This window comes from Amblyomma americanum, chromosome 2 (assembly GCF_052857255.1).
Source record: "Amblyomma americanum isolate KBUSLIRL-KWMA chromosome 2, ASM5285725v1, whole genome shotgun sequence".
Taxonomy (NCBI): domain Eukaryota; kingdom Metazoa; phylum Arthropoda; class Arachnida; order Ixodida; family Ixodidae; genus Amblyomma; species Amblyomma americanum.
In genome coordinates, this window is record NC_135498.1 from 88,117,750 (window position 1) to 88,143,685 (window position 25,936).

Sequence of the window (25,936 nt, forward strand, 5' to 3'; positions counted from 1 at the left end):
GCCTCCAAGGTAGGAGCAGTAAGCAGAAGCGAGTAGTGCAGGGCGGTGGCGCGGGACACAGCAGGTCACGTGGTATGTACGCCGCGGAGTGACGTGATTTGATCGACGTCGCTATGCGCACGCGGACGGCGCGCGATTTTCGAATTGAGCGAAAAACAACCAACGTTCGTTTATCCACAGCGGCAAAAGTAATCGCGTTTTTCTTTTTAATTCTAAAGAAACATGGCTATTACTAATGGTTGGCTACAAACCTCTAATTGGAACGAGTTTACAAGATCACACCGTTCAATTCTTTTCTGACGTCCGCCAACACTGGTATTTTTTTTGCCGTAAAAGCCACCTTTTTACCTCGAAAAGCATGCTTTTAAAAATTAATCGCGGGCTCTTTACCAGTGCTTCACGTGTACGGCTCTCGGCGGAACTCACTATGCATATATGAAACCTGTATAAGCTGCCTATACTATCAAAGAAAGCTTATAGAAGACCTCTAAAGATGAGCAGACAGAGGCACCAGGGCATCACAAGTTATTCTCCACCACAACCACCTTCAGTACATTTCATCTGATCGGGGCAAGTGGCGCAACCGTCACCTGTTTCACTCTTGCACCAATGGGAGTGCCGGATATTGATAAATGAGCGCTATGCAAATTTTCCCCAACTGGTTAGGTTGAAGAGCTCCAAAGACTTGCTCTAGGTGACCGCGTCTGAGAAAAATGGCGCCGTGCATCACGTCTCTGTCTGCATGAGCTGTCCCCACCCTGTCTCCTGGTGCGAGCAGTGTTGCTAGACGATTACTATGAGGACAGATGATTTTCTTCTGATTATAGCTGTTTTCCATCATGCAGATGCAAAGCGATTCACAGATCTGACCATTTGCGCGTAGCTCCGCAGGGCGGCGCCGGTGTCAGTCCATGCACCTACCTTGAGGAATGTGTAGTCGATGGCCGCCTGGAGGACGCTGAACCCGCTCGAGTAGTACGCGCTGCCTGGACATAGCGCGGCGTCCGACGAGTGCACGAAGTGCTTTATCCGACACATCTCTGCGACAGGGCGAGGGGAAAGAAAACACGTCTCCCCGTCACAGGAAGAAGGCCGCCATGTTTTTTTCAGACAAATCACTTTTGCGGGAGAAAAGCGCAGCCAGGTTGCTCGTGGGAATAGGCCTTCTGGCCGAGTAGTCGTTCAGAGTGAAGTACAGACAGCTTATCACACCTAACCTCGTTTCGCGCCCGACAACCCAATTTTGTAATCTCACTCTCAGCCATCTAAAAGAGCCACTATCCAAGAGTGTCCATCACAATTAACGCGGCCGCCCTATTGAAAAATGTGTACAGGTTTGAATAGGAGACAAGTAGGATTATGGCCCATTTAGTTTGACATTATAGGATGAAGCTCCCAAAGCGATTCAGCCCTTGAGTGACTCCTTAGTGGAGGGCTTCGTATAACTACCATTACCCGTGGTTATATACCGTGCACTTACATCACACAGTGCATGCAAGTCGTAAAGTTCGAACCCACCCGCTACGGTAGCCCTTCGATGGAGGAAAAATGTGAAAATTCCGTGTACTGCGCATTGTCACTGCCCGTTAAGAACCCCAGGTGGTCGAAATTATTCGGAGCCCTCCACTACGGCGTCCCTCATAGATTGAGCCGCTTTGGGACGTCCATCCTATAAAGCCAAACCAAATGTGCCATAATACTATTTGCTGACCCGTTCAAACCTACATACATTTTTCAGTAAGGGGGGGGGGGGCGTCGAAATGTGCGTGATATAGCCGCTCAGGAAGTGCCCAGATGAAATTGTCTGCGCGCGATGTTTCAGTACACCCCGTCAGCAGAGAGATGTACCAATATTAAACGTCGAGGCTGTTGACCTTGGAGAGCACAGTGTATGACCATAAAGGAAGCCACCGCAACATGCCAAACCGAGTACACTCGTTCCAAACGAACGCGTCACGCAGCTTACGATCCCCACGTAAGCTGTCACAGCAAGTTTGGCCCCATTACAGCGCTGAGGCACTCCTCTTTGCAACCGCGGTACAAGAGACCTTCGTTAAAACGCATTTCAAGGGGCTCCGCGATTTCTTCGTTATAGCCGTTGCTTCATTGTGCCGTTACGCAACCTTGGTTGCAACCGCCGCGTGTCAACGGGCTTACCTTGTGTTTACCGTGGACAACGTAGCAGGCGTTTCATGTGCCGCCAATGTGCGTTGCGGGAGATTTCATCGCATGAATCGACCGCCTACCACGTGGCACAATGTAGACGTACAGTCATGAAGAAAAAAGTTCACGGGATGTGGGTTCGAGAGGACATTTTATATATATATATATATATATATATATATATATATATATATATATATATATATATATATATATATATATATATATATATATATATATATATATATATATATATATATATATATATATATATATATATATATATATATATATATATATATATATATATATATATATATATATATATATGAGCGCAGTCAGGACGAGCATATAAAATAAAAGCATAGAATCCTGAACGGACATGCCGGCCACATCCGCTGGAACCAATAACGGCTAACTTTCTAGCGAGGCAACGCAGGCATAATTTTTTTCCCCGCAAATTCGCATCCCGTAAGCTTTTTCACGTACTAGACAGCGGGTCTTGGAGGAATAATGTTGCAAAGGGCAGGGAGATAATTTACAGTATATAGTTTCGTTTTCTAGCTGCTTCTGCCGATACAAGCCGCTGCAAAAGGAGGTGGGAGACGGCAATTTCCTCGCGAGTACCCATTTTTGCTGGCTTTTCCGCAAAGCTCAAAGGCACGCCGGTCACTATGTTTCCACGCATAGCAGAAATGTAGTGTTGAGAACGCGTACTCCACACCGAAAGCACTGATCATGTCCGCATTGTGATCGATGAAAATTGTTTTGCCATCAGATTTTTCGTCCCTATAGGCGCCGTGAAACCGGTGCAACTTCGATATCGTCAAGCTCTCCGAACAAGTCAAACACACTGCCAAACGGCTTTAACCATGCGGCCATGCTGCGAAACAAATTCCGCATGGTACCAGAAAAGCAGAGCGCGCGCAGAGATCTGTATGCAGCAAGGAGGTTAGAGAAAGGGGCATCTGCGATCTGCTACATCAATTCGTTACGCAAGTACCGGGTACCGTTATGAATTGGCGCTTCCAGCGCAAGATGGCAAATGTGGGGTTCACTGGAGGTTAGTTATATCCCGTTGTAGGCAAATTTACTTCCTAAAAATAAGATATTAATCATGGACTTCTACGGGAAGTTACAAGAGGAATGGCAATTCCTTCGCTATAAACTGTTTCGTTATAGCGAGTTTCGACTGCAGGTACATGTAGTAAGCGTGCTGCGGCAATCCAGGAGAAACTGCACAGCAATGCGGCTCGCGGGTAAAAACCTACGTTCATTTTACGGAGGCCTGCATATGAGGAACTACTGCGGAGCCATTCATTTTGCCTAGCACGCCATTGTCATTACCGAGATCATTAACACCCTTTCAAATCCTGTTTCGCAAATTTGAAGCATATTAAATGTACGCACGCAGTCATTTAAACAGAGAGCTTTCGGAACATGTTTGGAAGTCAGCATATGTTCCAAGCTATAGTCGCTGTGTGTTCGTAGCTAGAGGTACTATACAGGAACTCTATTTCTAGCAGGAAATAGTTTCACATGCATGAGTCTGGGAGAATTATGATGCCGCTGTTTGAACAAAAAAAAAAGAAGAAAGGACATCATGTACGTTAGCTAGCCATTATACACGGACTGGTCGCTTCTCGGTCTGCGAAAATGGTTCCTTCAAAGGTACAATGAAATAAGCAGCATAAACATGTACTTTCATTCCGTGCATCTCTGAAGATAGCCTGTTGTGTTACCAGGCGCTTGATGCGCATGCTTTTGGCATATACTTTGGTTTCCGGTCGGTCGCGCTTTGCAGCGTGGCAACTCCACGAGGTGAGATTTGAACGTAACTCCAGAGAACGCGCGTTTCGGGGAAAGAGACTGACGACAGCTTCTTGATCGACTGCAACAATGGCGACCCAATCAGTGCGAGCGCTCTTTAAAAAAGTTCAATCGCTCAGCACGGGAATAGCAGCACCAGTGCGGAATATATGAGGTGAGTGACAACAGCGACAGTCTGAGTTGGAGCTCTTCATTAAAGAACACGCCAACAGTCAGCAGACTACTTCTAAAAGCATCACACAACCTCCGTGACAGGGTGCAAGCAATTAACCAACAGCGAACTAAGTTTCCTGCCTCTTATCAGCGCACTGTGCTTGCTCGACCATGTAAACAGCTGCTAGTGCGACTTTGATTAAGAATAGAGCCCTCTCAGGCTCTATTTGCAATTTACGCCGGTTGTGCAAAATTTAATGTTGTGCACGCTGATGTTGCGAGTTCATGGCATATTTATTTCCCGAATTCAAGCGACGCTGGCCAGTTCACGAAGACTGATTTCACGGAGTTTGAGCAAAGACGTCTCTCCTCACCGATGCCGACGTGTTTCAGTTCGGGCGAAGGCAGGTGCCGCAGAGGGAACCGGAGCTGGTAGGAACCGTTGTTAGCGAGGTCTGCGCCTTCGAAGAAGATGCCCACCAGGGACCGCGTGGAGTTTTGCCGATACGCCTGCGACACGGCAGAGAGCAGACCTGTGTCGGCGCTGCCCAGGCGAATGAGGCTTCCGGTAATCATCCCAGAATGCACTGCATCTAAAGTACATAGTTACGAACACTTCACCGCGCGCTTGACTGGCTTGCAGATATGATAGGTCACGAGCACACAGAAGTGCCACGGCCCGGAACATCCTTCGAACTACTGCACTACCTGCAAGCAGCTGTATCGTGAGAGAAGCATGACAAGAATGCACACACTGCTGCGCATATCCAATAGCCTGCGCCTCGGTTGCCATATCACGCTGCCTGTCGTGACTGGGCAGCGCGCGTGTGCCGACCACTCATGAGGTTACCTTACGCGCGCAGAGCTTTAAGAGTCCGGTCTGGACTGGCAAATGCATCCTTGAACTGCACTGGCGGAGAGAATTGCCAGCGCGGGGGAAATGCAGAACGCTATTGCGAACGCAGCAAATCCAGCCGTCTCGTCTAACGTTCGAACACTGCGGGAACGCGCTCGGAAGGGCTGACAGTCACTGCGATATCTCTTGAGAACTGTCCCCGACTATAAGCACCGAAAGTGTGGTGCAGTAATTGGCAGTATGTTAATCTATAGCAACGGCTTTGGCTGTGGCGAGAACCTTACAGGGCGCAACCACTGCTTTTGTCTGGACTGTTGCAGCCTGTCTGTTCTCTTGCAAACGGGCAGACAGACTTTTACCCGTGAGCAAAGCGAGCGAAGGTTGCCGCTGGGAGACGACACAGCGAGGTGTCTGTTTAAGAAACCACTGTCATTCGTCTACGGGTGATATCTAGCTGTATGCGAGACTGTATATTTTACACGCAGTTACTGCTTTGACATTGTCAGCGCTCCTTCGGGAGCCAGGGGTCACCTAAGGGTGCTTCCAAACCACTGAAGACAGAAGGTAACTGAATCTCAGATCGGGAGGTGCCCGTGAAGGCGGCCCCACCTCCTCCATCTCCTGCGATGAGTTGTAGATGGAGTAATTGAAGCCGCTGGTGTAGGTGTTGGCGTTGAGGAAGTTGATGAGTTCACGCATGAACTGGTGCGTCTGCGGCGTGGCCGGCGCCGCCATCACCTCGCCGGTGAGCTGCGACAGGTGCGAGGGCGTCACCAGGCGCACGTGCCCGATCGGGTTGTAGTGCGGCGGCTTCGAGCTGGGCTTGAGGCCGCTGCGGATGCTCATCAGCGAGGCCACCATCAGCAGCGGCATCACCACCTCCTGCGACGGGGATTACGGAATGCACACAGGCACGGTGCTCGTGTGTAGAGCCTATCGTGTCCAACATGTTCGATCGCGGACAATGGTTTTGAAAATTGCAAAATTGTAAGATACTGTTACGGAAATATTGTCCATTCTTCTGATATGTAGCAAACTCTTTCTGTTAAAGTGTTTCCACGGAACACCAACGGGGAACGCTTTTGACGGTAGCAAAAACGTTATTTTAAAACAAAAATTGATTGTTACAGTGCAATCCTACACTATATGAGAAAACTGCGCTCGTCAATGGCTTACCGATCAAAAATGCTTTTGTCCAGAATAGTTGGGCACGAAAAAAAAAGCACTTGAGCGTTGCCAGACAGCAGTGTACAGATAAGGCACTCTCATAAAGTTTAGAGCAAGCTCCCTCGGTGCGATAGGGTTACCAGTGCGCCAACAATGCAAAATAATGTCCACAAAGCCACAACCTTGCGGCTGAACTCGGCTACTAACATCAGCGGCTAGACTCAGCTCCCCCGAAGTCCTCGACGCTCAATATTTGTAGCTGTACGACCGTGCTTACAAAGGCTGCAATTAAGGTTTCTTTTCTATTGGAGTGTAGCGGTGTTTGGCGCACCCAACGTGACATGGTAGTACACCAGAGGTTTTACTGTGCCAGGTGCTGCTTCCTCTACGCCTGGAAAAAGATGGCCCCTGACAGCTTGGGTCACGTAGCCCTCCGTCGTCATCGGAATTGTGGACTGATGTGCACTTCTCCGCCTCTCACGCACGAGGCTCAGGGCTAACGCGGTGATGTGAGAGCGAACTCACCCAGAATGTCTTTGCCTTTTCCGTTTTCTTGAGCAGGTAGTTGCGCCATATCAGGGCCGACAGCTGGGTCCAGAACATGTTACGTCGTGGCACCGCCATCTGTCGAGGGAAGGGGGGAAAATAACGCCACGGTGAGAGTGCTAATAGTGAATTGGGCACTTTCGCCTAACCAAAAAAATGGAAGGGTTGTAACGTAGTTAAACCGAGTATAAGGGCGAAATCATGTTTTTAGCCTTACTGGCTCCATGTTTTGCTTTGCTGGGTCGTCGGCACATCTGGTGACGATACTAGACTCAGGTTAATTAAGCTCTGATCGAGGTTAAGCTGATCTGATGTGTTCGCGCCGCAGGTGGAAGTAGATGGAGACGACGATGTGCTATGCGCAGCGCGAGAGTATGTTGCAGTTTAACACGAGGCGTGACAGGCTGCGGCGATAGCATAGCGCTGTCGTGCAGCGGCCAGCGAAGCTGGTCTGTTCGCGCCGCCGTGGATTCAAATACCAGTTGCGGCGATATTTATTTATTCACTTAATTGGGCAGCCACAGCGGCTCTGTGGTTATGGCTCTCGGCTGCTGGCCCGTAAGACGCGGGTTCAGTCCCGGCCGTGGGAGGTCATATTTCGATGCAGGCGAAACGCTAGAGTCCCGTGTACAGTGCAATGGCAGTGCACGTTGAAGAATCCCACGTGGTCGAAATTTCTGGAGCCCTTCGCTACGGCGTTCCTCATAGACTAAGTCGCTTTGGGACGTTAAACCCCCATAAACAATTATTTTCATTCATTTATTCATTCATTCATTCATTCATTCATTCATTCATTCATTCATTCATTCATTCATTCATTCATTCGTTCGTTCGTTCGTTCGTTCGTTCGTTCGTTCGTTCATTCAATGACGGAATTCAGCGATGAATCAGCTTTTGCAGGTTTGGATGTGAAGTACAGCTCTCGCTCTTAAAAGGCGGATGCTAGGCGACATTAGTGACAGCATTCAACAAGCAGCAACTGCAGCTGAAGGGGCGCCGAGCCTTTGCGAACTGACTCAATGATGGGCACTCGCCCTTCTTTGCGATAGCGTTGGTGTCTCGCGACACGCAGACGCGTAGACAAAAGCCAGAGGCGTTGACCTTTAAGGAGAAGCTACGCGAGAAGGATGTGAAAGACTGATTGGCGCGCTTAGTGCAACACACGGGACGGGACATGTAAACAAGAAGAACACACACGGTGTGAAAAATATTCAGTTATCCGCCTCAGCAGCACCCGTCAAACCTATATGCGACAGCGACCCGGAAAACGTCGAAAAGCAGCTATAGCGTGCATTCGAGTTGATGATAGCTTGTCCCGGGGAAGCAAGGTTCTCGGTACGCCATCTTGTATTTCCTGAAGCGCTTTGAAAGGGCAGTGTTACGCACAACAACCGCTATACGGTTAACTCAACGCCCCAGACTATCCACGTACTCAAGTATGTGTGTGTCGACATCAAAATGCAGAAAGGTTTAGCTCGTTGTCCCAGCAAAAAAAAAAAAGAAGAAGAAAGAAAGAAACACTATTTACCAGTGTTCGCGACTTTGGACCCCATTATATTCAGAGTAACCTGAAGAGGGGGAAAAAAAGAAACTTGGCAGGAAACTCAAGAAGACCAACTCAATGCTCCACGTAACATGTGCTGTTGCTATAATGTCGGTGAAAAAAAAAAATCCTTCCGACACCGGGAATCGAACCCGGGCCTCCTGGGTGAAAGCCAGGTATCCTAGCCACTAGACCATGCCGGAGCACGGGCGGCAGTTGAGCTGCTGTCATTTATGTACAGCAACGGCCAGCGCAATCTTATCTGGCTGCTTCCATAATCGTTATCCGTGGTAGATATCCGGGTAACGACCCATCAACAGAAAGTGCAGGTTGGCGATAGACATTGGAGTGCCTTCACACATATATACTGCATCTTTTTTTTTTTTGTCAAGCAAATGGAGGAGTGCCAGGATTCTCCCTCATAAATTTCGTCACTCGACAGTGAGAGGCATCCAGGCAGTTTAAAGGAGCTCACTAAGTGGCAGCTTAACGGAGTGGACGAAGGACAATGTACGGGTCACTGTTCTCATAATTTATTTCCCCGCTAATTGCAACATATCGGGGCGGGGTACATCACGAAGCTCTGACAGCAGTACGCATAGCTCGAAAACCACACAGGACAAAGGGGGCAAGTGCCACAAACGCCGACTTGCTATTAGCTCTTGAAAGAACAAAGATGGCGAGAGTTTCTCAGTCTTTGACGGGTGTGTTTTGGCGCTGAGCAGTTTTCACAATGTGTCGCCAACTGGCCTGACAAATGCTCACTTCCGCGTTCTGTTCCCGTTATCCGCTTATGCGGGGTCTCAACTGCGCCGTCCCAGCCTTCGTGTTGGAAACGTTTCAGGTGGCGATGAAATCGCGCTTGCCCCACACTTGCGCACGCTTTGCGAGAATATCACTCTAAAACATACACATATACGCGAGTTTTTAGATGCTCACACAATGTTCGCACTCGTGACAGTTTAACTGCGCTGTTAATTTTCACGCTGTCAGTCAGTGCATTCATCATGCGTGTCAAAAAAGCCTTTGTTCAGTTTATTTACTTATTAGAGTATTTCTTCAAAAATTGGCGGTGGCTTAGCTCGGCTATGCCAGGATATACGTAGCGAAAGCTAAGGCATAGTTTGATTAGCCTTGGTTAATATTGATTGCAAGTCCAGGTTAGTCTGGTTGTCTGGCTAGTTGTCTCGTGGTTCGTCACGCGGTTGGTCACCTGGTTGGTCACGTGGTGCGGTGCGACCATGTTGCGAATGCGACCACCGCCAAACTGTAAGCTCGTGGCCAATGTAGCTTTCGCTACAAAAAAACAAATGTCGAATTGCTTGTTTTTATGCTCATTCTTGCAGAAATAAGCTTACAAACATACGTCTTTCTGTGTGTGCGTGTGAGTGTGTGGAAAGGGGGTCGGGGTCCAGGACATCGCACCAGATGACGCTGACCATAGTGACGCCCCTAGTACCGCGACGTGACGCTTTAGAGACCCGAATTTTTTTTTTCTCCTAACCTTCGGTGTACTTTTAGTGCTCAATGCGACAGCGCCTGTATTGGTGCTTTAGGCGCACGAAATTCCGCTGTTTTATGCAGCGACCCTGCAGCACCCGGATGGAATCACTGCCGTCTATACGCGAGGCGGCTGCACAGCTACACCGTGGTTTCCAGTACAGATGCGACTTTTTTATTTCTGTAAAATGAATTGGAATCTGAATATTTCAAACTCTAACGGTGTGTAGCATGACTTCATGACCGTAGATTTCATGCTTACACCTACTCCTGACCACACGATATACTACCATTTTTTTGCGTCTCCTGCTGTTCATCTTAAGTTTGAGGTTCATTTGCAATTAAATACGTGTTACATCGGTAATAAACAGTACAGAAGGAGGTCCCGAAGTTGAGACTATCAGCGGGACCTCCTGTTACAAAGCAGATAAAAATAAACTTTTGTTGGGCAGCGTAGTAAATAGACAGTTAAAACACGAATAATTATTAATTATTACTAATTGGTTTTGGGGGAAAGGAAATGGCGCAGTATCTGTCTCATATATCGTTGGACACCTGAACCGCGCCGTAAGGGAAGGGATAAAGGAGGGAGTGAAAGAAGAAAGGAACAATAGGTGCCGTAGTGGAGGGCTCCGGAATAATTTCGACCACCTGGGGATCTTTAACGTGCACTGACATCGCACAGCACACGGGCGCCTTAGCGTTTTTCCTCCATAAAAACGCAGCCGCCGCGGTCGAGTTCGAACCCGGGAACTCCGGATCAGTAGCCGAGCGCCCTAACCACTGAGCCACCGCGGCGGGGTAAAACGCGAAAAATAACGCAGGTTTACGTACAAAGGGCAGAGTTATACAGATTCAAGCGTAAAAGCACATCGGAGCGTTACGGTTACAAATCAAACATGATTACCAAGAAAATAATGCGAGACTAACAGGAAAAGCAAAAAAAAAAACAGCAAAGTACGTGAGGGACGATACGTAGTAGTTATGTCATCTAAGCGTCTTCGCTGCACAAGAAAGAAGCAGTAGCCAATACTCCTCATCACAAGAGTGCGCTTTTGCGTAGCGTTATGCTACAAGAATGGGGAAATAGAAAAATTCGACAGCGGAATAGGAGGTGCGGTATTCATTGAAGCAGGTTTGGAGCTAAAGATGTTTCCCGACTACTTATAGAACATGTGGTTTAATTTGGTGAGTATATGGTCGAAGTAAAACGAAAAAAAAAACATAATTCCTTGCACTCCCGTGCAACGAATAAAATATTTCAGTCATGTTTCCGGGCTCAGTCACCACATCCTATTGGTGCATGAAAAATATCGGTAGAGCAATTTCCACTCCGCATCTCACGAGGAATATACAGAGGGTTTCACCTAAGGCTTTGCACAAATTTAAAAAATAGGCTTTTTTACTTAAAGAGCGCTTTTTTCGGCATAGCAATGTCACCGGTGAAGTACATCAGAATACAGCTAAGGCGTGCTAACTAGCAGGCTGGTTAACTAATATTGAATAGTTTACTTTGTAGCTATTACAGTTAGGCTCCTTAATTATTGAGAGGCGTGTAGTCCATCTTAAGTAATATCTTTATGAATGTTTTAGAATTTCGAAAACGCGGTTACCCTCGGCGCCGTGGCCCGAGAAATTTTGGCTATTTCGACGAGTTACGTGCTTCTCGAAGGCGCAAGGGTTTTGGCGCGATGTAGCTAAAATTTGTTGGGCACAGCGCCGAGGGTAACTGCGTTTTCGAAATTCTAAAAAACCGATATGGATGTTACTTAAGATGGGCATGCCGCTTACAATGCTACGCCGAAAAAAGCTCTCTTCTAACTCAAATAATATTAATAATTGGTTTTGGGGGGAAAGGAAATGGCGCAGTATCTGTCTCATATATCGTTGGACACCTGAACCGCGCCGTAAGGGAAGAGATAAAGGAGGGAGTGAAAGAAGAAAGGAAGAAGAGGTGCCGTAGTGGAGGTCTCCGGTTAAATTTCGACCACCTGGGGATCTTTAACGTGCACTGACATAGCACAGCACACGGGCGCCTTAGCGTTTTTCCTCCATAAAGACGCAGCCGCCGCGGTCGGGTTCGAACCCGGGAACTCCGGATCAGTAGTCGAGCGCCCTAACCACTGAGCCACCGCGGCGGGGCCTAACTCAAAACGCCTATATTAAAAAAATTGTGTAAAGTCTTAGGTGAAACGCGCTGTATATCAGGGGTGTCGCATTGCGGCTGAATGATGTGAACGTAAAACACTTGCCATATATGTCTTGCACAAAGAGAACGGTTCCCGCAGCCCGAGCCAAGCACGCTACAAGCGTTGACAGAACAGTGCGATCTGACCTTGCGCAGACAGGCGATGCCTCGCGGGCCGTTGGTAAACGCCGCTATGTGCGCTTCGGCGGGCGCTCAGCGCAGCACCGAACAGGGTCACGATGCAGCTGTGCGCGAGCGTCGATCGCGTTCCCACAGCACACGTGCCACTGGGTACTGCCTCCACGCGCAGACAGCCCTTGGAAGCTGCTGCTCCGTCCCGGGGCGGTGTAAAGTGCACGGGCATCGTGCACGCGCTGACCGCGGCGGGTCATTCGGTCGATGCAAAGCCCGGGCCCAGCGTTCCCAGGGAAACCGCGGCTCGGAAACGTGGACGCGCCGACGCGTGCGATCGCGTGCGTCTGCCCCGTAGTGGCGGTGACCACCGCGCAAGTATATACGTTCTTGCGCGCCTGATACTTTGTGCGACGAGGCCGCCCTGATTGCGCACGGCAGGCCTCTGAGGCACGCCAACGCGCCGTCACGCATCTATGTCATCCCGGTCTGGTGTATGTTGCTTCGCACGTTCCATCTTCGGGAAACGTCGTTCTTTTCCTCTTTCTTGCCTTACACCGAAATCTTTCAGTCCGATTTCGCGGGAACGTGCCTATAGTTTCGAAATCTGGGGCGAGCTCTAAAGGTCGAAAGCCTGCGCAGGCTATTTACAGATGGATAAAACCTGCGCATGGTGGCACGATGCAATGTCATATTTTGTCCTGTAAACGAATTGCGTTAACGGGTCCCGTTCAGTATTGATATGCTTGGGTATCGGGACCGAGGTCTTCACCGCATGACGATGAACTCTGCAGACGACGGAGGGAAGCCTTCAGGAGGGTTGGTAAACTTGAAGGTTTATTTACATATTTACAACAGAAGCAGGGAGACCAAAAGTCAGAGATGAAGTGCCGTGAAACCAGCTAAATTGCGGCTTAAATACAGTGGATATTCCCTAGGCACCTAGCTAGGGAAACCGGTGGCTGATCAAGCGTCCAATGGGCAGACACACTCTTCATAGTCTCCGCCCTAACCCCGTGACCGCTCCGCCCTCACTAACACGTGCACAGGCGATAAGGAATCCTGGCGCCTTGAGGTCCTGGAATGCTGTTTCCGACGGGTTGACCAGGTGCATAAGGTCGTTGGCTTTGCAGGCGGTGATCCCCTCCGTGGGAAAGATATGTCCTGACGGCCCCGTGAATTCCAGAGGGTAAGATGAATCAGCCGTGTCCGCCCTAGCTTTGTCTGGCCGCGCAGGTGCAAGCGAGCGGGGAGGTTCCGGCGCCTTTGTTCGGGTCTTTCTGCCGGTCCACGTGAGGGCGCAGTTCGGGAGGAATGCCGCATTCCATACTCTGGACGAAAGGATGAGAGGCCTTTCGTCACAGCTCACCGTCGCCAGGAGCCGTTCCTAATCCTCTTCTCAGGACGACAGCACCTTTTGTCAAACATAGTTCGATGGCGCCTGCCGGGCTCGTCTGTTCCCGCTGTCGGGGCCTCCGATCACAACAGTGTACACTGAGGATCGCACACTGAGTAGCGACGTTAACTTTTCGTTCGCACCTCAAAGTTGTTAAAGACGACTCAGTGGACGTTCGTACGTTGCCACCATCGCGTTCCGACTGTCACAAACAGTCATCCTTGATCTAAAATCATGCGCACTAGCGTGCGCATAATCTTACTTTTTCTTTTCTAAGAATGGGTGAGGAGGGGGGCGTATTCGGTGTACATTTGTCCTGATCGAGAGGGTAAGAGAGAGGGGAGAATTACACTGGGTTAACCAAGTAGTTCTGGGAACGGAACGGTGTGAACCTGTCAGCCCGGTTAGAGTTGAGCTGTTTCCATAGATACACACGTCTGAGTAGAACACATTCCACCACAAGCGTATGGGAGTAAAAATAGAGTAGGCTGTCCGCACTAAAGTAAAGCTTATTCCCTCTTTAATCCTTTCATTTTAGAGTCTAGAAGGCGTGTGCTCACTCACGCAGCTCCCAAAACGTGGCGCATGCAGTACACGGGCACCTAAAATGTCCCCTCGCGGGAGAACCCGCCAGTCCTGGAGATCTAAGCAATGTAGGTTAGCGAGAAAAGGATAGTGAGCCTCCGTGCACAGTCTTCATCTCGTCCGCTTTCGTGTGTTAACGCTCTCCATTCACAAATGCACGCTAAACGTACTACGTCAAATGTCTGGAGCTCCTCAGCAAGCTCCTTACAATCATATCGGGTGTGGACCCCATAAAATTGTAAGCGTGAACACAACGCGAAAAAGAAAAAGCGGGGACAGGAGCCGGGATTACCATGCTGGATCCGACTGTGTTTGCGTGGAACCGTTTCGAGGGAGCCAGCTCCGAGCTTCGAACCGGAAATTGCACGATTGGGAATTTCGCTTTTTTTTTTTTGTCGTGACCCATCGCTCTTCCCCCGTCGTTGAGCAGACCGTTTACATGCACCTTGCCATGTGGGTCAGCATAAGCAAACCGCCCCGTGCTAGAAAGGGGGGGGGGGGGGGGGGGGGAGTTGATTCATCCCGACCAGCTACAGCTATAAGCAAACTGAGCTCGACAGGCCGGCTGCACCCGCTTCTGAGCGACAGAAAGGGGCCGTAAGAAACATTCATATAAAACGCTTCACAGCACATTTTTCGGTCGACCAGAAATCGCCATTACACGCAAGTGAAGGTGTAATGAAACTCATCATTGTCAACCAGGATTGGCAACTGGCTGTTGAAATGTTTGTGTCGGTTGACTGCAGCATAGCTGGACACATTAAGAGAGACGCTGAAGAGAACTACATATAACATCCATCTTGGTTAAACTGGATCTATAGCTATGGTGGTGTTTGTTCGGCAGCCAAGACATTGAATCTACTGCTGAGAAAATTGGATTTCAATATACATTTTTTTTCCTCAGTGCAGTACATCGGAAATTTAGTGAATCTTCAATACGCGTCAAATTTCTCTTTTCGCAGTTTTTTTTTTTTACAGCGCTGGTTCTAAATAAACATGCACTGTAGCCAAAAACTGCTCAGCGTATATCGAGATTAACACTCCAACTAAACGCTGCAGAAACAGCCATCTTTTTAGTGCAGCAGTTTTTCCGAAAAAGTTCACGCAAGCTTGCAGGTCGAACAGAAATGCCTTTCTTGTTATTTCGTATTCCGCTGACTCCGCACTCACCAACTGAAAGCGGTACTGACATCTCGTATCACTTAAAAGCAAATGCATTTTTCTTCACAATGCAATGAGCTGAAATTAGCCTGAGTCGCTTTGGGATCTTTATTACCATAAATCTATAAAACCAAACCAAGCAATGAGCAAAAATGTGTTTTCTAGCGCAAGCGACATAGCCACAGCGATCATGCGCACTCAAAAATGCCCCCCCCCCCCCCCCCCCCCTCTTATAGTCCACGTACTGAGAGCTCTAAAAAGCCACAAAGTCGACTCGCTTGCTATGCCCAAGTTTATCTGCGCACATATCGTGCGCTAATCGGCATTCTCAAAGCGCCTCCGAGGCTCGAGCTAGCCCTTCGAGACTGTCTTCATATGACACGCTAAATCCCATGCGAAACCCAATTCAGATCTCTTGCTCCACACCATTCGAAAAGCAGCAAGCTAATCTGCTCTGTCGGAATGGCGTGAGTTGCTTTCTTGAGGTCAGAGTTGAAAACGACTTCTCCACTCACTTGGAATTCGACATCCCCGACGAAAAATCCTCCGATAAATGTAGAGACGGCAGTGGCTACGACGAATGGAACTGCGCGTCGCGTGTCCCTTCGATGGGTTCGGAGCGGAAGCCGTCCAAACTCACCTGTCCGTGAGGAAGCGGTCGCGATAGAGATCGACGCGGGCACATTTTAGAGTGTTATATACGTACGGAAAACAATCAAAGACCCGGAACACTAATTCGAAAAATGGCGCAAAATCGGAGCGCTTTTGCGAAACGACGCGAAGCAGCGTCGGCCAGCCTCCTCCTCTCCCGGCGCGCAGTAAATAGATCGAGGCAGGCACTTTCGCAACACCCATCAAGCGTGTGAAGGGTGCTCTCCCAGGGCGGCCCTATTTCCGGAGGGCAAAACAGAAAACCGCCGCACTTGCCCGTATTAGTTGATCAACTCCTAGTAGTGGCGTACCATAAAACCCAAGCCACTAAATGATCCAAAATTAGAATGTAAGCATTTGTCGCGCCACCTCTTGGTTAATAATCGAACTATGCAAATCAAACAAATTGAAGCTTTATTTCTGTGAACGTTGTTATTAGATGCCCCCAGGGAGCACTTGCTACCGCAAGGCCCCACACACTGTGCAATACAAATGGACGCACTTTGAAGCGGTTTCACAGCTGCTGTGCTAAACAACTCGAGGCAACCAGCACTGCGCGGAAAGCACTCCGGTGGAAGTGGCAAGGAGAAAGAGAGGCCGTTCCGCGCTCTGCACATTTTCCGCATCATCACTCGTCGAGCTGATAGCTGGCAGCTTCTTCTGTTCCTGCTGGCGCCCGGGCCGCGCTCACGGGCGCCTGAACCAGCCACGCTTTCCATTCCTTTCCTCCATGCAGCGTGCGCCGGTGCATAGTAGGGCCGCGGCAGGTGTGCTTAAACACGGCAACACTCCAGGTAGGGCGTCCGCCTTCCTTTTGCTACGGCCAGATTATTATGAAAATGTTTTAAGACATCAAAAGCATTACTTCCGAGGTTCGGCTGTCGTGGCCAGGCGGATACATTGTTCAAGCATATTTTGTGTATAATTGAATTATTAATATATATTTGTTCTGATCAACCTGTACTGAATATAGTGAAACACGCTGTACAACCGTGACGTGATAAGCAGCGCAGGAGGTAAAAAATGGTCATAGATAACGCTGCGCGTATACTCGTTCGTTTACAGAGTCATGTTTCATTGGCAGCATAGTCGATCACAGTCCACCACATCACAGCTGGCCCATTTTTCCCGTGCTCTTGGTAGAGTCCTGATTAGTCGTACAGCGATCGCTTCTTTGCCTGGCAATGTGTGAGGAGATTCTCACGAACGCTGGTTGCGTCATCGGATCGAATGCATGCGATCGCACTGGACTAACGTGACGATCTTGTTCTTGCTTCAGCTTACCGGTTTTTCATGCGTGGTCGCCGATTCGAATGTGCGCCCTCAACTTCTGCCTGTCCTTTCCTGGTGTTTGAGCTTGCCTTTAAAATGCCTGCATAATATAGAGTACAGGCCACCGAGCGTCCATGCCGCGTACGAGACATCACAATCGAGCGGGATATTCACAATACATTTTTAAAAATTCCCGCTGTAATTCGCACTTCGCGGCGGCGCGCGGTGCCAGGCTTCCGCGCGAAACCTGGCATACGACGTCACTTGGTGCAAATGTCGTCAGTAGCCGAGGGTTATCATTGATTCAAAGCGCGAAATTCTTTCAGACGCCACGCGCTACCGCAGCCGCGGCCACTCCGCGCGTCGCAGCCGGCGGATGTACGGGAGGGGCCGGGTGAGTGGGGGCGACGGAGGAGCGCCGCCTTTTTGGCGTGCGAGAGGAGAGGGAAAGGCGCGAAGACCCGGAAGTTCGAATTTTGTTAGCATATAACTCAGCGTCCACGAAACGCATTGAAAGAATTCTTGCTCGAGGATAATTATGAAGCGGCGTCCCTTAACAGTCCATACATATCGCAGCTTTATTGAGAGTCGCTTTCTGGGGTCCTGTTTAATACTAGGGCGATAAACAGCTGTTCCCGGCTTTGCGCTTTTATTTCGTTACCAGCGATTCCCGCTGCCAGCCGCACCTCAAAGGACTTCTGTTGCTGGCCAAAACTGCTGACGCAGTTTCTGCCCTAATGCGGCAACGTTCTGCTTTTTATTCTTATCGTTCATTGTCTTTACTTATCTTTGTGCCGCATGCATTAATATAGCATGTTTGACTGGCTAGGAATTAATCATCCTTAGGTGGGCAGCGCTGAAATAGTGGGCAAACAAAAAGAGCACGAAGCGACACGAGTGCACTCACAAATACACAACAGCGCTGGTCGTCGTTTACTGGTGGGGCGCCTCACATACAGGCCCAAAGCTCTACAGGCCGAACACTTTTGTTGTGCTTATTGCGCTAAAAAGTTAAAACCGCGGATGACGTAAATGATAAAGGCAATTCGATCATCACTGCAAAGCTGAGGTCACGAAAAGTGCTGGAAAGCCATGTCACGCTGTGCTGTACCCGGTGGCTTCCACGTAGGGTTTTAAATTTCGCGCCAAGGCCCACAGGCTTGTCATTCACCGGCCGGGGAGTGGCTGGGAATGACAGAACAGATTATCAACGAGCTACTACGGGCGTGAAAAAGCCTCCACTGAGACTGGTTGTCTCCCCACCTTCCATCTCCGGCATGGTCTAGTGGTTAGGATACCTGGCTTTTCACCCAGGAGGCCCGGGTTCGATTCCCGGTGTCGGAATGTTTTTTTTTTTCTTGACGCAGCCTTTTTTTGTCTTGTCGTTGTCAGTATGCAGGTCGCACCTATACCTGGTGCCCCTCTAGTTTTCTGCGAACTTTCGGTACCAAATCGGCCAACGTGGCGTCGCGCAGCTCGTGGGTAGGAAGAAAATTCTGATGGTTGCCCCGCAGTCACGACTGTCGAAACGGAGGAGGTGTTTCTTGTTTACTCGGGAGAACTCATTCCCGGAGAAAAAAAAAAAAAGACGGAAACATTATCCCTGCCCTCAACGCGGCGACACCAAGGGTTCAATTTTCCGGCAAAAAAAAAAAAAAGAGCGCACTGGAAATGCGGTTCTGTGTATATATGAAAAAAACGCTTCGAACGTGAACGTTAGTGTAATCGACGTGGAACTAAAACTAGCGCTGCTGTTGAACCCCCGGGATAGAACCGGCGTCGAATGCCGGCCGCGGCGGTCGAATTTCAATGGAGGCAAATTGCTGGAGTGCCATGAACACTGTGCGATGTTAGTACACGTTAAAGAGCCCCAGGTGGTCGAAATGATCCGAAGCCCTTCATTACGGCGTCCCTCATAGCCCGAGTCGCTTTGGGACGTTAAACCCCCATAAACCATTCCAGCATTTCCTCCCCCCCCCCAAAAAAAAAACAATTAATAATAATAATAACAATAATAATAATAATAATAATAATAATAATAATAATAATAATAATAATAATAATAATAATAATAATAATAATAATAATAATAATAATAATAATTACAGGGACTGGCGCTTTGGAAAACGAAGAGGTGGCCGCCACGCGCCGGGTATAGAACGTTGAAGGCTCAGTGGCAGAGCGGACGTGTTGTTCGCTCATTACAAAACATAAAACTGGGCAGGGGACAAGACAATGGAGAGAAGGAGCTCGTCCTGTTTGCTTCTCTCCAATGTCTTGTCCCCTGCTCACTTTTGTGCTTTGTAATCATGTCATACCAACTAGCACCTCATTGCTCACTCTTGGAGTTTGTTCGGTGGTCGTCGCCGCTCATAGGGACTCGAGCCATACGCAATAAATGTGTGTCGCATATAGCGCCCGCATCAGAAACCAAACCGAAGAGACTACGACAAACGGTTCAGCCGCAATTTTCATACGAATATTTGTAAACACGTGGAATTGGGGGTACATAGGTCACCGGTTCGAATCAATGCCACGAGCTACGCTTTTAAAGGGGCTCTGAAAGGGGCTCTAATAAAGTTGCAGAATGGCTGCGATGTTAAAAGCACGCCTCTTCACGAATATTGTCTAGCAAAAAATTTTCTAATGCGCTTGGTAGAAGCTGAGTTATCTGTAGTCAAAATTTGTATTTCAGCGTCTTCGCGCCTTTCCCTCTCCTATCGTCACTTTTTGCACGCTGGAAGGTGGGCGCTCACCCGCTGTCCCCACCTTCGAGGGGCGCACCTTCCTGACCCCCCAGAGCAACGCGGCTTATTGGCCGCGGCCTTGGTAGCTGCCTGACGTCTGAAAGAATCTAACCAATGGCCACCTCTCAACATGTACACGTAGATGCGAGCGACGGAGGAGAGTGCGAACATGAAAAAGTCGCCGGGAAGGGCTCGCCAACTTTCGCGCGCGACTGTTGGTCCTCTGCTGCGTCTAGAAGTGTACTATTTGGCTCAGCTTTTCATGACAACAAAATGCAGTGATTAAGTGAGTTGATGTGCTTTCCTCGGAATGTGTTCCTGGAGCCCCTTTAGCTACAGTGTTCGGGGTGCTGCCATACGATTTCGCGTTTCATGCAGCATGAACTTACTACATAAGTTAGTCAATAGGCGCCCGTGAGCTGTTCGATATCAAACACGTCAAATAACCCCATGTAGTCTAAATTAATTCGCAGTCTTCTACTACGGCACCTCTCCTGGCGTACGTTAAACCCAACAATTTATTCTGAAGTACTTACTTAGACAGTTTGAACTCTACATTTATTTATGCATATACCTACATCGCCCATGGCGCGTTATTCTAGGGGGATTACAAACATAGTAATATAGAAAAGTCAAGGAGAAAAAACACAACAACAACAACAACAAATAACACAAAATAATATAACCAACATAACGAAACTCGTTGAGAACACACTTCAAGCAGAGCTGAGGAAAACATTATGGAAGAATATTGAGAAGTCTTTCAGGCAGACGATTCCATTCCTTTATCGTGAAAGTGAAAAAGGAATGGCCAAGAACATTTGTGGGGCAACCAATCTCTCTTACTTTTTTTCGGGTAGTCTGATGCTTGAGAAGAACGATCGACTTTTGTCATTTGAATAATGCACGGTACATTCCTCACCGGACACACATCACAATGGAAAAAAAACAATGGAATATAATGGATTATGTCGTACCAAAAGGAACTGCGTCAAAACATCCCTGACAAAGCCGCCTCATCATGACCACGGTGATGCTTGCTGTCGATACCACGGCAGTCACACGAGCGTTTTGAGTTTTAATCGGGGATAGCCTGGAGGCACATGGAGTCGCTGCCATCGAGCTAACCAATGCCAGTCCAACTGCCTTCGAGCTTCACTTGAGCGTACGTAAAGCGCGAAAAAACAAAAGTGTAACTTTTAAATTGTGGGGTTTAACGCCCCGAAGCGACACATGAGGGCGCGCAGTAGTGGAGGGCTCCGGATTAATTTAGTCTACCTGGTGTCATCTAGCGTGCGCTGACACCGTACAGCACACGTCCGTTTTGGATTTCGAAATGTGGCCGTTGCTGCCAGAATCCAACCCGCTACCTTGGAATTAGAAGCCAGATGCCAAAGCCACTGAGCTACTGTGGCAGGTAATGAACCATACGCTAGCGTAAATGTGTACTACAAGAATGCATATTCGATTAAAAGTTCCGTGAAAATAAGAAAACCAGATTTAAGACTACGTTAGGATATAGGTTCATGCCCGTGGCTGAGCAGCATCAGCAAGGAACGCGCGCTGGTTAGACTACTTGCACCTTTCGCCATCAGCTGAAACCCAGAACGGACTGGGCGATACTCTGCCGTGGTTTTGATCCTGAAATATTCTGACCTCGCAAAGGGTAGATGAAAGCTCTGAACTTCGTGCAGCATTATAATTTGATATAATTTATAAGTTCAGTCCCACTCTTTCCGTCATGCACAAACCAGCCCCAGACAACAGCAAAAAAAAAAAAATCCCACTTATTCAGAAATTCCATACTTACGATATACAGTCAACACCCGATGTATACTTCGTAGTCGCTACACAGAATCGCATCGCAAATTTCGTGCTATATTGGGCGATATTAAGAAAAATATAGTGCAGTGACCGCACCCGTAAATAGTTCGCAAAGGACAAAATTTCTGGCTTTTAGTATACCGGGTGTCCCAGCTAACTAGAGCCAAGGGTTAAAAAATAAACTATTAGAGACAGGCAAGTGAAACCAGTTGCATATTAGTGACAGCCATCATTAGAGACAGGCGAGTGGAACCAGTTGCATATTAGTCACAGCCATCATGCGCACCACAGGCAATTTTTTGAATCGCAATTAATTAATAGTTTAATTAAGTTTGATTATCGTATATGTAGCCCGCGCATACAGCAGGGGAGGCATACTTTTATGAGCATCCGCCTCTCATCCGGGAGGTGTGGGGTTCGATCCCCAGTGCCACTGGGTACCCACCGGTGATACAGTTGGTACAAGCACTCCACTGGCCTGTTGCTCGGCTTATCTGGGATGAAATGCCTGTCCAATGGGTCTCGATCCCACATTGTTTGAACGCAAGTACCTTGGGCCATGGCGTCCTTTGGAAAAAGCTGTTCTTGCGCCATAAAAATGTCATCATCACAATCTGTATAGCCCGTAGGCTCTTACACGGAATTTACGGCACATGGTTGCGGTATTAATACTAGGGCGATAAACAGCTTAGTTCCCGGCTTTGCACTTTTATTTCGTTACCAGGAATTCCCGCTGCCAGCCGCACCTCAAAGGAGTGCTGTTGCTGGTCAAAACTGCTGACGCATTTTCTGCCCTAATGAGGCAACGTTCTGCTTTTTATTATTATCGTTCATTGTCTTTACTTATCTTTGTGCCGCATGCATTAATATAGCATGTTTGACTGGCTAGGAATTAATCATCCTTAGGTGGGCAGCGGTGAAATAGTGGGCAAACAAAAAGAGCATGAAGCGACACGAGTGCACTCACAAATACACAACAGCGCTGGTCGTCGTTTACTGGTGGGGCGCCCCACATACAGGCCCAAAGCTCTACAGGCCGAACACTTTTTGTTGTGCTTATTGCGCTAAAAGTTAAAACCGCGCATGACGTAAACGATAAAGGCAATTCGCTCAGAATTGCTAAGCTGAGATCACTAAAACTGCTGGAAAGCCATGTCACGTGGTGCTGCACCCGGTAGCTTCCACGTAGGGTTTTAAATTTCGCGCCAGGGTCCAGAGGCTTTTCATTCACCGGTTGGGGAGTGACTGGAAGTGACAGAATAAGTTATCGACGAGGTACTACGGGCGTGAAAAAGCCTCCACTGAGACTGGTTGACGCCTCGCCTTCCATCTCCGGCATGGTCTAGTGGTTAGGATACCTGGCTCTCACCCAGGAGGCCCGGGTTCGATTCCCGGTGTCGGAATATTTTTTTTTTGACGCAGCCTTTTTTTTTGCCTTTTGTCGTCGTCAGTATGCAGGTCACCCTATACCTGGTGCCCCTTTAGTTTTCTGCGAACTTTCGGTAACAAATCAGCCAACGTGGCGTCGCGCAGCTCGTGGGTTGGAACAAAATTCTGATCGTTGCCCCGCAGTCACGCCTGTCGAAACGGAGGGGGTGTTTGTTGTTTACTCGGGAGAACTCACTCCCGGAGAAAAAAAATAAAAAGATGGAAACTTTATCCCTGCCCTCAACGCGGCGACACCAACGGTTCAAATTTCCCCCAAATAGCGCGAACTGCAAATGCGGTTCTAGGCATGAATAAAAAAAAAGTTGCCGCCACCGTCTGGAAGACGTTGAAGTAACGGGCGTTAGCTGCTTAGTTTACTAGAACTGATATGAATGAGATTGAGGTACACCAATAGAAATACGACTTTGTACGTTCATTTTTCCATATGATAATTATCGGCCGACATATTGGATTTATAAGTGACGTCACCAAGCAATCACTAATTCGATATACTAATGACGTCACCAGTCGACCAGCAATTGGGTTGCTATATCGGTTTACTATGGAGGGCCGCCATATTGAGTTCCCCGGACTTGGAAAATTTCACGCCGAAGGGTGGTGGTAGCAGACCCCAATAAATCGAGAAACGTGATGAGTAAGAGCTACCGCTCTTAATATTGCTGCTGGTTTAGCTCAGGTTAGCTCTTCTTGTGACTTCTTAGTCAGAAAGGGGTCATCAACGGGAATGTGTTTAAGCTTGCTGAGCAAGAAACGGCTGACATTGTGTTGCCACGAGCCCTTCTCGCTAACAATGGTCCTAAATGGCTTTTGTGCGTTTTTGCCGAGAAGAAAACATCCAGGGAATCCTTTGAGCTGGCATTGATGGCAGTTGCCAAAGACGACAACTGCAGGCTGCTGCAGAAGGCGATAAATTTTGTTTTCACCCTGGCTTGGCTTCGTTTTACGCGCACAAAAATGTACACCAACTCTCCCACAACCTAAAAAAAAAAGTGGCTGGCAGGCACCGTGTGCCCTTAATGTTCTCAGCACCCACAAGCTATCTAAGCTATGCCCTCGCATCACGGGTTGTGTCGGTAGGGGCTGCAACAAAAAAACATGGGATCGCCTACACTAAATGTGCAATAGGAGTGGTGTACTGCATTCCCCTCTCATGTGGCTCTTCATACGTTGGCCAAACCGGCCGCTGTATTATTGACCGGCTACGGGAGCATGCCAAAAACAACGAAAACAATGACACTAGTGCTAATCTCGTGCGTCACCTTGCTTCGTGCACGTGTAGGGCAAGGTTGGAGAAGACCACGATTCTACGCAAGAGCGGCAATGATTAGGCTGGGCTCGTTCTAGAGGCTTATTATATCCGTAAGCTGTCCGATCGTTGTGTCAGTGACACGTCTGTACACGTGCCTTTTTAGATTCTTTTTTTATTAACTTGTGCGCGTGACTGATGTGCGGTTTTTGTGCCTTTTCCACGCGCATGCTCGACATTCTGTTCCTATATATCCCCTGTACCAAAGCATGAATAAACAGTTGGTAGTAGCGCTCGTGAACCTGTTTTTGTGTCCGTTACTCTGTGCCTCGTCCGGTATTTTGCGCTTCCTAGTTAACAACAAGCATCGAACGTGAGCCCTGATTTTCAAATTCTCGGTCGGAAGTGTGGTTCCTAGTACTGAACACCAAACATGCGCATTTGAAAGCATGGTGAGTCGGCTTTCCTGCATGACGTATTTGTAAAATGGCGCCGCTGCGCGTGGTATCGTCGCCGAAATCAGGTTAACTACTTCTACGTCATCAAATACACCAATAGCGCCAGTATTTAATGCATGAGAAGCGAGAGAAACGCCATTTTATAAATACACGATGATGCGGGAAAGCCACCTCAACGGGCTTTCATATGTCTTTTTGACGTTCAATGTTTTGAGAAACTTTACTCATTAGGAAAATTTAAGAACAAAGCACATCTTCTATGTTGACGGCCATCAGTTTCGCAATACAACTTCGCCTCCTAAAATCAAAAATGAGAAAGTTTATTAGTTAATTTCAGTCAATTCATCCTCTAATTATTGATTCATATGAGGTACATCAGGTCCACCTTGCTGTACAGTCCAAGCTCTATGGACCGCACCGACGTATCTCACACAGTTTTAGAGCGAAAGCTCTACTTCCCGAGTAAAGCTGCAAACGCCGCGCCATCGCTGAAGCATTGACCTTGACCTTGACCTTGAATGAATGAATAAATAAATATTGACGCGACTGAGATTTGAACCCGTAGCGCTGCGAACAGATCAGCTTCCATTGTCAGTGCTCGAGAGCTCACCGCATTTTTCTTCCTTATTAATTAGGCTATCGCCGCAGCCTGTCACGCCTCGTATTAAACTGCAACACAATCTCGCGCCGCGCGTAGCACGTCGTCGTCTTCAACAACTTCCGTCTGCGGCGCGACCAGATCAGATCAACTTAACCTCGATCAGAGCTTAACTCAAGTCTCATATCGTCGCCAGACGTGCCGACGACCCAGCGAAGCAAAACATTGAGCTAATCAGGCTAACCACATGCTCCCCCGTGCACGTCTACTCGGTTTACGTTTAAACCGCAACATTAAAAAAATAAAGATCTGTAAAAGTTTAAAAAAATCACTGGCATTAGGTGCATATGAAAGTCCTTCATCTGTGCTCCATTACGTTGTTTGCGAGCACGCGTATCAAAGAATAGGTGTATATTGCGAGACATTTGTCGGTAACTTCTTGCGCCGGCGCTACCCTGCGCTACCTTCTTT

At 48.3% G+C, this 25,936-nt stretch overlaps 1 protein-coding gene and 2 non-coding genes across 11 annotated transcripts in view; 1 reads left to right on the plus strand and 2 right to left on the minus strand.

The window, feature by feature from the left end:
• The window catches only part of LOC144121578 (cholesterol transporter ABCA5-like), a 101,223-nt gene that overhangs the window by 33,330 nt on the left and 41,957 nt on the right, over positions 1–25,936 (minus strand). For 6 of the 9 annotated variants that reach the window (XM_077654863.1, XM_077654865.1, XM_077654859.1 and 3 more), the window contains 4 exons: positions 6,695–6,793; positions 5,612–5,884; positions 4,521–4,656; positions 922–1,040 (listed from right to left, as the gene is read on the minus strand). In XM_077654863.1, the coding sequence (XP_077510989.1) occupies positions 922–1,040; positions 4,521–4,656; positions 5,612–5,884; positions 6,695–6,793 (627 nt within the window). Of the gene's footprint in view, positions 1–921; positions 1,041–4,520; positions 4,657–5,611; positions 5,885–6,694; positions 6,794–15,735; positions 16,099–25,936 lie in introns of those variants that run through there. The other 3 variants (XM_077654864.1, XM_077654866.1, XM_077654862.1) reach the window with 3 other exon arrangements.
• TRNAE-UUC (transfer RNA glutamic acid (anticodon UUC)) lies at positions 8,390–8,461 on the minus strand. The gene has a single exon. It is a non-coding gene; the product is annotated as a tRNA-Glu (tRNA).
• TRNAE-CUC (transfer RNA glutamic acid (anticodon CUC)) lies at positions 23,046–23,117 on the plus strand. Its single transcript has one exon. It is a non-coding gene; the product is annotated as a tRNA-Glu (tRNA).